This window comes from Oncorhynchus tshawytscha, unplaced genomic scaffold (assembly GCF_018296145.1).
Source record: "Oncorhynchus tshawytscha isolate Ot180627B unplaced genomic scaffold, Otsh_v2.0 Un_contig_4021_pilon_pilon, whole genome shotgun sequence".
In the NCBI taxonomy this organism is placed as follows: Eukaryota; Metazoa; Chordata; class Actinopteri; order Salmoniformes; family Salmonidae; genus Oncorhynchus; species Oncorhynchus tshawytscha.
Window position 1 is genome coordinate 20001 of NW_024608783.1, and position 12500 is coordinate 32500.

A 12500-nucleotide genomic window follows, 5' to 3' on the forward strand; every position below is an offset into this window, starting at 1 on the left:
ATGGAACCTTTACTTAATAGGTGTTAAGGGAAATGGTGAGAACAGTGACGTGTGTTGTTCCACACAGCGGTAGGAGGGATAGAGAGCAATAGAGTGAAAGATTGGTTTAGTGTGACCCTCCATTATTTCTGAACGTAACCTAGTAATACTGCCTGTGTACATCTGGGTAGCCTGGTCCCAGGTCTCTTTGTGCTGTGTTGTCAAACTCCCGTTGCCAAACTCCCGTTCCCGTTGCCAAACTCCCCGTTGCCAAACTCTCCCGTTGCCAAACTCTCCCGTTGCCAAACTCCCCGTTGCCAAACTCCTCCCGTTGCCAAACTCTCCCGTTGCCAAACTCCCCGTTGCCAAACTCCTCCGTTGCCAAACTCCCCGTTGCCAAACTCCCCGTTGCCAAACTCCCCGTTGCCAAACTCCCATTGCCAAACTCCCCGTTGCCAAACTCCCCCGTTGCCAAACTCCCGTTGCCAAACTCCCCTGTTGCCAAACTCCCCGTTGCCAAACTCCCGTTGCCAAACTCCCTGTTGCCAAACTCCCCGTTGCCAAACTCCCGTTGCCAAACTCCTCCGTTGCCAAACTCCTCCGTTGCCAAACTCCTCCGTTGCCAAACTCCCGTTGCCAAACTCCTCCGTTGCCAAACTCCCGTTGCCAAACTCCCCGTTGCCAAACTCTGTGAAATAGAAAGAGATGGGGATGAGGATAAGTTTAGTGTGACTCTAGATCAAAACACAGGAATCACATTCTATTGGCTTAAACCCCTAAACGGCAATCTCAGACAGGATGTTGACAGTAAATCCCAGACAGGATGTTGACAGTAAATCTCAGACAGGATGTTGACAGTAAATCTCAGACAGGATGTTGACAGTAAATCCCAGACAGGATGTTGACAGTAAATCCCAGACAGGATGTTGACAGTAAATCCCAGACAGGATGTTGACAGTAAATCTCAGACAGGATGTTGACAGTAAATCCCAGACAGGATGTTGACATCAAATCCCAGACAGGATGTTGACATCAAATCCCAGACAGGATGTTGACAGTAAATCCCAGACAGGATGTTGACAGTAAATCCCAGACAGGATGTTGACATCAAGGTTCCTCTCTCTCCCCAGATGGAACACTCTCAGAAGTATGGGAAGATCTTTAAATCTCGTTTTGGCCCCCAGCTGGTTGTGTCTATCGCAGGGCGGGATCTGGTTGCCGAGGTGCTGAGGACGGAGGGTGTTGCCCCGCAGAGAGGCAACATGGAGTCCTGGAAGGAGTACCGCGACCTGAGGGGCCGATCTACCGGACTTATCTCAGCGTGAGTCTGACCTCTGAACTACGACCTGTGACATCACGGGACGCAAAATGTTATACCGCCTTTTTGAAAGGAGGAAAATCTAGAAATGATTCACACGGAGAAGTAGTATCGACTTCAGTTAGTTGTAAAGAATATTTTTGTGTAAAATCATCAACGATGTACATAGGAACAAAAAAACGAGATGTTTGATAAGTGAAGAATGTGTTTCTCAGAGCTCGTACATATTGTTCCGTAAAACCAGTAATGTCATGTTTCCATTTCAATGTATTCTTATTTGTTACTTTAAAAAAAAGACTTGACAAAAACTCTGAGGAAGGCCGTGAGGCCGATACGTAAAGCTCTGAGGAAGGTCGATACGTAAAGCTCTGAGGAAGGCCGTGAGGTCGATACGTAAAGCTCTGAGGAAGGCCTTGAGGCCAACACGTAAATCTCTGAGGAAGGCCGATACGTAAAGCTCTGAGGAAGGTCGATACGTAAAGCTCTGAGGAAGGTCGATACGTAAAGCTCTGAGGAAGGCCGTGATGCCGATACGTAAAGCTCTGAGGAAGGCCGTGAGGCCGATACGTAAAGCTCTGAGGAAGGCCGTGAGTCCGATACGTAAAGCTCTGAGGAAGGCCACGAGGCCGATACGTAAAGCTCTGAGGAAGGCTGTGAGGCCGATACGTAAAGCTCGGAGGAAGGCCGTGAGTCCGATACGTAAAGCTCTGAGGAAGGCCACGAGGCCGACACGTAAAGCTCTGAGGAAGGCTGTGAGGCCGATACGTAAAGCTCTGAGGAAGGCAGTGAGGCCAACACGTAAAGCTCTGAGGAAGGCCGCGAGGCCAACACGTAAAGCTCTGAGGAAGGCCGATACGTAAAGCTCTGAGGAAGGCCGCGTGGCCGATACGTAAAGCTCTGAGGAAGGCAGTGAGGCCAACACGTAAAGCTCTGAGGAAGGCAGTGAGGCCAACACGTAAAGCTCTGAGGAAGGCCGCGAGGCCAACACGTAAAACTCTGAGGAAGGCCGATACGTAAAGCTCTGAGGAAGGCCGCGAGGCCGATACGTAAAGCTCTGAGGAAGGCCGCGAGGCCGATACGTAAAGCTCTGAGGAAGGCAGTGAGGCCAACACGTAAAGCTCTGAGGAAGGCAGTGAGGCTGACACGTAAAGCTCTGAGGAAGGCAGTGAGGCCGACACGATAATCTCTGAGGAAGGCAGTGAGGCCGACACGTAAAGCTCTGAGGAAGGCAGTGAGGCCGACACGTAAAGCTCTGAGGAAGGCAGTGAGGCCGACACGTAAAGCTCTGAGGAAGGCCGCGAGGCCAACACGTAAAGCTCTGAGGAAGGCCGATACGTAAAGTTAAATAAAGGTCAAATAAATATCCCTCATGATTGCGGGAATCTTCCCAACCGGGATTTCTGTGAAAACCTTTTAGTTAGTTGTCTCTGACCACCTTCTCTCCCTTTCATCTCTGTAGGGAGGGTGAGGACTGGTTGAAGATGCGTAGCATCCTCCGTCAGCTGATCATGAGACCGAAGGACGTGGCTCAGTTCTCTGACGACGTGAATGCTGTGGTGGAGGACTTGGTGAAGAGAGTGGATACGCTGAGGAGCCAGCAGTCAGACGGACTCACTGTACTCAATATTAACGATCTGTTTTTCAAATACGCAATGGAAGGTGGGTAGTGGGTACAGGGAGGGTGGGTAGTGGGTACAGGGAGGATGGGTAGTGGGTACAGGGAGGATGGGTAGTGGGTACAGGGAGGATGTGTAGTGGGTGCAGGGAGGATGGGTAGTGGGTACAGGGAGGATAGGTAGTGGGTACAGGGAGGATGGGTACAGGGAGGATGGGTACAGGGAGGATGGGTAGTGGGTACAGGGAGGATGGGTAGTGGGTTCAGGGAGGATAGGTAGTAGGTACAGGGAGGATGTGTAGTGGGTACAGGGAGGATGGGTAGTGGGTACAGGGAGGGTACAGGGAGGATGGGTAGTGGGTACAGGGAGGATAGGTACAGGGAGGATGGGTAGTGGGTACAGGGAGGATAGGTAGTGGGTACAGGGAGGATGTGTAGTGGGTACAGGGAGGATGGGTAGTGGGTACAGGGAGGATGTGTAGTGGGTACAGGGAGGATGGGTAGTGGGTACAGGGAGGATGGGTAGTGGGTACAGGGAGGATGGGTAGTGGGTACAGGGAGGATGGGTAGTGGGTACAGGGAGGATGGGTAGTGGGTACAGGGAGGATGGGTAGTGGGTACAGGGAGGATGGGTACAGGGAGGATGGGTAGTGGGTACAGGGAGGATGGGTAGTGGGTACAGGGAGGATGGGTAGTGGGTACAGGGAGGATGGGTAGTGGGTACAGGGAGGATGGGTAGTGGGTACAGGGAGGATGGGTAGTGGGTACAGGGAGGATGGGTAGTGGGTACAGGGAGGATGGGTAGTGGGTACAGGGAGGATGGGTAGTGGGTACAGGGAGGATGGGTAGTGGGTACAGGGAGGATGGGTACAGGGAGGATGGGTACAGGGAGGATGGGTAGTGGGTACAGGGAGGATGGGTAGTGGGTACAGGGAGGATAGGTAGTGGGTACAGGGAGGGTACAGGGAGGGTGGGTACAGGGAGGATGGGTAGTGGGTACAGGGAGGATGGGTAGTGGGTACAGGGGAGGATGGGTACAGGGAGGATGGGTAGTGGGTACAGGGAGGATGGGTAGTGGGTACAGGGAGGATGGGGTAGTGGGTACAGGGAGGATGGGTAGTGGGTACAGGGAGGATGGGTAGTGGGTACAGGGAGGATAGGTACAGGGAGGATGGGTAGTGGGTACAGGGAGGATGGGTAGTGGGTACAGGGAGGATGGGTAGTGGGTACAGGGAGGATAGGTAGTGGGTACAGGGAGGATGTGTAGTGGGTACAGGGAGGATGGGTAGTGGGTACAGGGAGGATGGGTAGTGGGTACAGGGAGGATAGTACAGGGAGGATAGGTAGTGGGTACAGGGAGGATGGGTAGTGGGTACAGGGAGGATGGGTAGTGGGTACAGGGAGGATGGGTAGTGGGTACAGGGAGGATGGGTAGTGGGTACAGGGAGGATGGGTAGTGGGTACAGGGAGGATGGGTAGTGGGTACAGGGAGGATGGTACAGTGGGAGGTAGTGGGTACAGGGAGGATGGGTAGTGGGTACAGGGAGGATGGGTAGTGGGTACAGGGAGGATAGGTAGTGGGTACAGGGAGGATAGGTAGTGGGTACAGGGAGGAGGATGGGTAGTGGGTACAGGGAGGATGGGTAGTGGGTACAGGGAGGATGGGGTGGGTAGTGGGTACAGGGAGGATGGGTAGTGGGTACAGGGAGGATGGGTAGTGGGTACAGGGAGGATGGGTAGTGGGTACAGGGAGGATAGGTACAGGGAGGATAGGTAGTGGGTACAGGGAGGATGGGTAGTGGGTACAGGGAGGATGGGTAGTGGGTACAGGGAGGATGGGTAGTGGGTACAGGGACAGGGGATGGGTAGTGGGTACAGGGGAGGATGGGTAGTGGGTACAGGGGAGGAGTGGGTACAGGGAGGATGGGAGTGGGTAGTGGGTACAGGGAGGATGGGTAGTGGGTACAGGGAGGATGGGAGTGGGTACAGGGAGGATGGGTAGTGGGTACAGGGAGATGGGTAGGTACAGGGAGGATGGGTAGTGGGTACAGGGAGGATGGGTAGTGGGTACAGGGAGGATGGGTAGTGGGTACAGGGAGGATGGGTAGTGGGTACAGGGAGGATAGGTACAGGGAGGACAGGGAGGATGGGTAGTGGAGGACAGGGGAGGATGGGTAGTGGGTACAGGGGAGGATGGGTAGTGGGTACAGGGAGGATGGGTAGTGGGTACAGGGAGGATGGGTAGTGGGTACAGGGAGGATAGGTAGTGGGTACAGGGGGATAGGATGGGTAGTGGGTACAGGGAGGATGGGTAGTGGGTACAGGGAGGATAGGTAGTGGGTACAGGGAGGATGGGTAGTGGGTACAGGGAGGATGGGTAGTGGGTACAGGGAGGATAGGTACAGGGAGGATGGGTAGTGGGTACAGGGAGGATGGGTAGTGGGTACAGGGAGGATAGGTAGTGGGTACAGGAGGATGGGTAGTGGGTACAGGGAGGATGGGTAGTGGGTACAGGGAGGATGGGTAGTGGGTACAGGGAGGATAGGTAGTGGGTACAGGGAGGATGGGTAGTGGGTACAGGGAGGATGGGTAGTGGGTACAGGGAGGATGGGTAGTGGGTACAGGGAGGATGGGTAGTGGGTACAGGGAGGATGGGTAGTGGGTACAGGGAGGATAGGTAGTGGGTACAGGGAGGATGGGTAGTGGGTACAGGGAGGATAGGTAGTGGGTACAGGGAGGATGGGTAGTGGGTACAGGGAGGATGGGTAGTGGGTACAGGGAGGATGGGTACTAGTCAGTTATCACTCCAGTATATCAGGTTTCATGTAGACTCCTGTATCTGTTTAGTCTCTGTGGGAAGTCTGTTATTGAGGGTGCAGAACTCCTTTACAGGTTTGGCAGACATCATTTCCATTTGTCATACCAGCTAAACTAAAACTAATAAACCTCAACTTTCTTGTGCTCTTTTTTTTTTCCTTCTATCTTCAAGTTAATTTACCTTCCTCCTTTTCTTCTCCCAGGTATGGCAGCCATCTTGTACGAGGACCGTCTGGGCTGCTTGGAGAATGAGATTCCTCAGAAGAGCCAGGACTACATCGCAGCCCTGCACCTGATGTTTAGTTCCTTTAAGATGACCATGTACGCCGGGGCCATCCCCAAGTGGCTCAGAACCGTCGTCCCCAGACCCTGGCAGGAGTTCTGCAGCTCCTGGGACGGACTCTTCAGTTTCAGTACGTTTCGCTGATGCTGCATTTCCACTGGTGATTTACCACCCGGTGTTTCACCTTTAAAAGACTGGTGATTTACCACCCGGTGTTTTGACCTTTAAAAGACTGGTGATTTACCACCCTGGTGTTTCACGGTGTTTCACATTTAAAAGACTGGTGATTTACCACCGGTGTTTGACCTTTAAAAGACTGGTGATTTACCACCCGGTGTTTTGACCTTTAAAAGACTGGTGATTTACCACCCGGTGTTTCACCTTTAAAAGACTGGTGATTTACCACCCGGTGTTTCACCTTTAAAAGACTGGTGATTTACCACCCGGTGTTTTGACCTTTAAAAGACTGGTGATTTACCACCCGGTGTTTTGACCTTTAAAAGCCTCAGACTGGTGATTTACCACCCGGTGTTTTGACCTTTAAAAGACTGGTGATTTACCACCCGGTGTTTGACCTTTAAAAGCCTCAGACTGGTGATTTACCACCTGGTGTTTGACCTTTAAAAGACTGGTGATTTACCACCCGGTGTTTGACCTTTAAAAGACTGGTGATTTACCACCCGGTGTTTTGACCTTTAAAAAGACTGGTGATTTACCACCGGTGTTTTGACCTTTAAAAGACTGGTGATTTACCACCCGGTGTTTGACCTTTAAAAGACTGGTGATTTACCACCCGGTGTTTTGACCTTTAAAAGACTGGTGATTTACCACCCGGTGTTTGACCTTTAAAAAGACTGGTGATTTACCACCCGGTGTTTTGACCTTTAAAAGACTGGTGATTTACCACCCGGTGTTTCACCTTTAAAAGACTGGTGATTTACCACCTGGTGTTTTGACCTTTAAAAGCCTCAGACTGGTGATTTACCACCCGGTGTTTGACCTTTAAAAGACTGGTGATTTACCACCCGGTGTTTTGACCTTTAAAAAGCCTCAGACTGGTGATTTACCACCTGGTGTTTTGACCTTTAAAGACTGGTGATTTACCACCCGGTGTTTTGACCTTTAAAAGCCTCAGACTGGTGATTTACCACCCGGTGTTTTGACCTTTAAAAGCCTCAGACTGGTGATTTACCACCCGGTGTTTTGACCTTTAAAAGACTGGTGATTTACCACCCGGTGTTTTGACCTTTAAAAGACTGGTGATTTACCACCCGGTGTTTTGACCTTTAAAGCCTCAGACTGGTGATTTACCACCCGGTGTTTGACCTTTAAAAGCCTCAGACTGGTGATTTACCACCCAGTGTTTGACCTTTAAAAGACTGGTGATTTACCACCCGGTGTTTTGACCTTTAAAAGGCTCAGGCTGGTGATTTACCACCCGGTGTTTGACCTTTTAAAAGCCTCAGACTGGTGATTTACCACCTGGTGTTTTGACCTTTAAAAGCCTCAGACTGGTGATTTACCACCCGGTGTTTGACCTTTAAAAGACTGGTGATTTACCACCCGGTGTTTTGACCTTTTAAAGCCTCAGACTGGTGATTTACCACCCGGTGTTTGACCGGGTTAAAAGACTACATGATTTACCACCCGGAACTTTTGATGATTTAAAACCAAAAGACTGGTGATTTACCTGGAACCAAAAAGGTTTTTTGACCTTTAAAAGACAGACTGGTGATTTACCACCCGGTGTTTTGACCTTGATAAAGACTGGTGATTTATGTAACCCGGTGTTTTGACCTTTAAAAGACTGGTGATTTACCACCCTGTTCCCCCAGGCCAGATCCATGTAGATAAGCGTCTGGGGAGACCTTTAAAGCCTCAGCTGTTAACTCACATGCTGGTGATTTACCACCCGAGTGTTTGAGATGTTTAAAAGCCTGAGACTGGTGATTTACCACCCAGTGTTTCACCTTTGAAAAGAGGGGAGATTTACCACTCAGTGTTTTGACCTTTTAAAAGTGAGCTCAGGCTGGTGATTTACCACGGTGAGCAGTAGGGGAGATGTGTTTGACCGGTTTTAAAAGATGACTGGTGATTTAGCCACCCGGAGATTTGACTGGGGTGGGGTGGACACGGTGAGCAGACTGGAGATTTACCACCGGTGTTTGACCGGTGAAAAGTGGGAGATTTACCTGGGGTGGACACCTTTTAAAGCAGAGGGGAGATGTTACTGGGGTTGACACGGTGAGGTGGTAAAGGGGAGATGTTACATGGAACGGTGAGCAAAAGGGTTCTGGACACGGTGAACTAAGATGTTCTACCTGGAAGCAAAAGGGTTTACTGGGGTGGGGTGGAACTCAAAATGATTCTACCTGGAACCGGTGAAAAGATTTTACCAGGATCCATAAAGGGTTATCCTATGGGGACAGACAGAAGAACCCTTTTCAAACCCTTTATTTCTCTGGATAAGAGTGAGCTGTAAATGACTCACTTGTGAATGCATGTTATGTAACGGTGAGCAATACTGTTGTTCTGGACTAGAGATGAATATGTTGGACACGGTGAGCAGTAACCCGGTGAGCTCCCCCTCCCCCAGGCCAGATCCATGTAGAGAAGCGTCTGGGGGGAGATCCAGGATCTGGGGTGTCCCGGTGAGAGACGGTGAATGTTACTGGGGGGGCTGTTAACTCACATGCTGGTGACCCGAGAGATGAACCTGGAGGAGATGTTACGGTGGACACGGTGAGCAGTACTGAGATGTTACTGGCTGGGGTGGACACGGTGAGCAGTAGGGGAGATGTTACTGGCTGGGGTGGACACAGTGAGCAGTAGGGGAGATGTTACTGGCTGGGGTGGACACGGTGAGCAGTAGGGAGATGTTACTGGGGTGGACACGGTGAGCAGTAGGGAGATGTTACTGGGGTGGACACGGTGAGCAGTAGGGGAGATGTTACTGGGGTGGACACGGTGAGCAGTAGGGGAGATGTTACTGGGGTGTTACTGGGGTGGACACGGTGAGCAGTAGGGGAGATGATGTTACTGGGGTACTGGGGTGGACACGGTGAGCAGTAGGGGAGATGTTACTGGGGTGGACACGGTGAGGTAGGGGAGATGTTACTGGGGTGGACACGGTGAGCAGTAGGGGAGATGTTACTGGGGTGGACACGGTGAGCAGTAGGGGAGATGTTACTGGGGTGGACACGGTGAGCAGTAGGGAGATGCAGACACGGTGAGCAGGGAGATGTTACTGGGGTGGGGTGGACACGGTGAGCAGTAGGGAGATGTTACTGGGTGGACACGGTGAGCAGTAGGGGAGATGTTACTGGGGTGGACACGGTGAGCAGTAGGGGAGATGTTACTGGGGTGGGGTGGACACGGTGAGCAGTAGGGGAGATGTTACTGGGGTGGACACGGTGAGCAGTAGGGGAGATGTTACTGGGGTGGACACGGTGAGCAGTAGGGGAGATGTTACTGGGGTGGACACGGTGAGCAGTAGGGGAGATGTTACTGGGGTGGACACGGTGAGCAGTAGGGGAGATGTTACTGGGGTGGACACGGTGAGCAGTAGGGGAGATGTTACTGGGGTGGACACGGTGAGCAGTAGGGGAGATGTTACTGGGGTGAGACACGGTGAGCAGTAGCAGGGAGATGTTACTGGGGTGGACACGGTGAGCAGTAGGGGAGATGTTACTGGGGTGGACACGGTGAGCAGTAGGGGAGATGTTACTGGGGTGGACACGGTGAGCAGTAGGGGAGATGTGAGCAGTGGGAGATGTTACTGGGGTGGACACGGTGAGCAGTAGGGGAGATGTTACTGGGGTGGACACGGTGAGCAGTAGGGAGATGTTACTGGGGTGGACACGGTGAGCAGTAGGGGAGATGTTACTGGGGTGGACACGGTGAGCAGTAGGGAGATGTTACTGGGGTGGACACGGTGAGCAGTAGGGGAGATGTTACTGGGGTGGACACGGTGAGCAGTAGGGAGATGTTACTGGGGTGGACACGGTGAGCAGTAGGGGAGATGTTACTGGGGTGGACACGGTGAGCAGTAGAGGTGATGTTACTGGGGTGGACACGGTGAGCAGTAGGGGAGATGTTACTGGGGTGGACACGGTGAGCAGTAGAGGTGATGTTACTGGGGTGGACACGGTGAGCAGTAGGGGAGATGTTACTGGGGTGGACACGGTGAGCATTAGGGGAGATGTTACTGGGGTGGACACGGTGAGCAGTAGGGGAGATGTTACTGGGGTGGACACGGTGAGCAGTAGGGGAGGGTTAACCCAGCTACAACGTTTCTCCCCCCATTCTGTTGGTTGGAGCCTCTCAGGGGTGTTTAGTCTTGGTTTCCACCAGACATCTCTGTGTGTGTGTGAACTGTGTGTATAGCAGAGACTGCCAGAGTGTGTGTTGTGGGATGTCAGATTAATGTGACGTGTCAATGAGAGGTGGCCTGGGGGGGGGGTCACATCTTGGCAGGAGGGTTGGGTTTGCAGACTGCCTCTCTCGAGCCTCCTCTCAGCTCCTCTCAGCTCCTCCTAGCTGTAACAGTGTGTTGTGCTCTGGGAGGTGGAGGAGAGTTTAAGCCCTGCAGGGAGGCTGTCATATGATTCCCCCTGGTTGCCAGGGTGTTGCCAGGGTGTTGCCAGCTGAGGAAACCAAGAGAAGGATCAAGCCTCTGATCTTCCGTCCCTCCTTCTGTCTGTGTGTCCTCGCTGGGACGCTGACCTCAGGATGAACCCTGCTAGTGAAGGCGTTTGGAGGGATGGAGGGAGAGGGAGGGGGAGATGGGAAGGGGGAGAGGAAGGGGGAGAGGGAGAGAGATGGTTGTGAGAACAAAAGGTCTAGCCCCATTTTATATCTGGTTCTAACATGTGTTCTTTGTCCTGATCTTGTCCCATTTTGTTTTAGACTGGTTTAAATGTTTTTAGAAGTTTCATTGTGATCTGATTGCGATCAGATCTTCCTGACCACCTCCGAAGGTAGTCAGATTGTGTCTGGATATCAAGTGTAAACAGATCTGGACGGTCAAACCATTTGAAATCATCGTTATACCGCCAGGTCGCACCATTTTAAATCATCGTTATACCGCCAGGTCAAACCATTTTAAATCATCGTTATACCGCCAGGTCGCACCATTGACTTTATGGCATCAATAATAGACTCAAAATTAACTGTATTCGTATTATTTTGAAAAAATATCCTTCAAATAATTTGCATACAGGGAGGAACCAGGATATATGGTTACCATGGAGACACGGTGGACAACATACAGGGAGGAACCAGGATATCTGGTTACCATGGAGACACGGTGGACAACATACAGGGAGGAACCAGGAACCATGGAGATACATACAGGAGGAACCAGGATATCTGGTTACCATGGAGACACGGTGGACAACATACAGGGAGGAACCAGGATATCTGGTCACCATACGGTGGACAACATACAGGGAGAGACCAGGATATCTGGTCACCATGGAGACACGGTGGACAACATACAGGGAGGGACCAGGATATCTGGTCACCATGGAGACACGGTGGACAACATACAGGGAGGAACCAGGATATCTGGTCACCATGGAGACACGGTGGACAACATACAGGGAGGAACCAGGATATCTGGTCACCATGGAGACACGGTGGACAACATACAGGGAGGAACCAGGATATCTGGTCACCATGGAGACACGGTGGACAACATACAGGGAGGGACCAGGATATCTGGTCACCATGGAGACACGGTGGACAACATACAGGGAGGAACCAGGATATCTGGTCACCATGGAGACACGGTGGACAACATACAGGGAGGGACCAGGATATCTGGTCACCATGGAGACACGTTTTAATACAGGGTGGGACCAGGATATCTGGTCACCATGGAGACACGGTGGACAACAGATTGTGGAGGAAAATATCTGGTCACCATGGAGACAGGTACAAAACAGGGAGGGACCAGGATATCTGGTCACCATGGAGTGTTTGTGTGTGTAGATGTGTGGTGTGTGGGTGTGTGTGTGTGTGTGTGTGTGTGTGTGTGTGTGTGTGAGAAAGGGATAGAAAGAGAGAACAAAAGCAAGGTCTCTCTGCGACATAATAACCGCTGTGTGAGGGAGGGAGGGGGAGGGGGGAGGGGGTTAGGAGAACAAAAGCAAGGTCTGTCTGTGTGACATAAGAACCGCTGTGTGGGGGGAGAGAGGGAGAGGGAGAGGGGGAGAGGGAGAGGGGGGAGGGAGGGAGGGAGGAGGGAGAGGGGGGAGGGAGGGAGAGAGAGAGAGGGGGAGAGAGGGTGGGGGAGAGGGAGATGACTACAAAGGGAAGGAAGAGGGGGGAGAGGGAGAGAGGGAGGGGGAGAGAGGGAGAGAGAGAGATGACTACAAAGGGAAGGAGAGGGGGATGGGGGATTTGAATAAAGGAACGAGGAAATGGAGAACTGAGATTAGAGGTAAATTGGAGAGGAGACGAGGAAACAGGGACAGTTGAATAGT

General features: G+C 52.0%; 1 protein-coding gene across 1 annotated transcript in view; it reads left to right on the top strand.

Annotated features, from left to right (window-relative positions):
* LOC121838678 (cytochrome P450 27C1-like) overlaps positions 1-12500 on the top strand; it is a 20165-nt gene that overhangs the window by 2054 nt on the left and 5611 nt on the right. Inside the window, 7 exon segments of the mRNA XM_042313658.1 lie at positions 1110-1300; positions 2757-2956; positions 5933-6142; positions 7848-7896; positions 8063-8075; positions 8669-8743; positions 8746-8793. Coding sequence (XP_042169592.1) covers positions 1110-1300; positions 2757-2956; positions 5933-6142; positions 7848-7896; positions 8063-8075; positions 8669-8743; positions 8746-8793 — 786 coding nt within the window.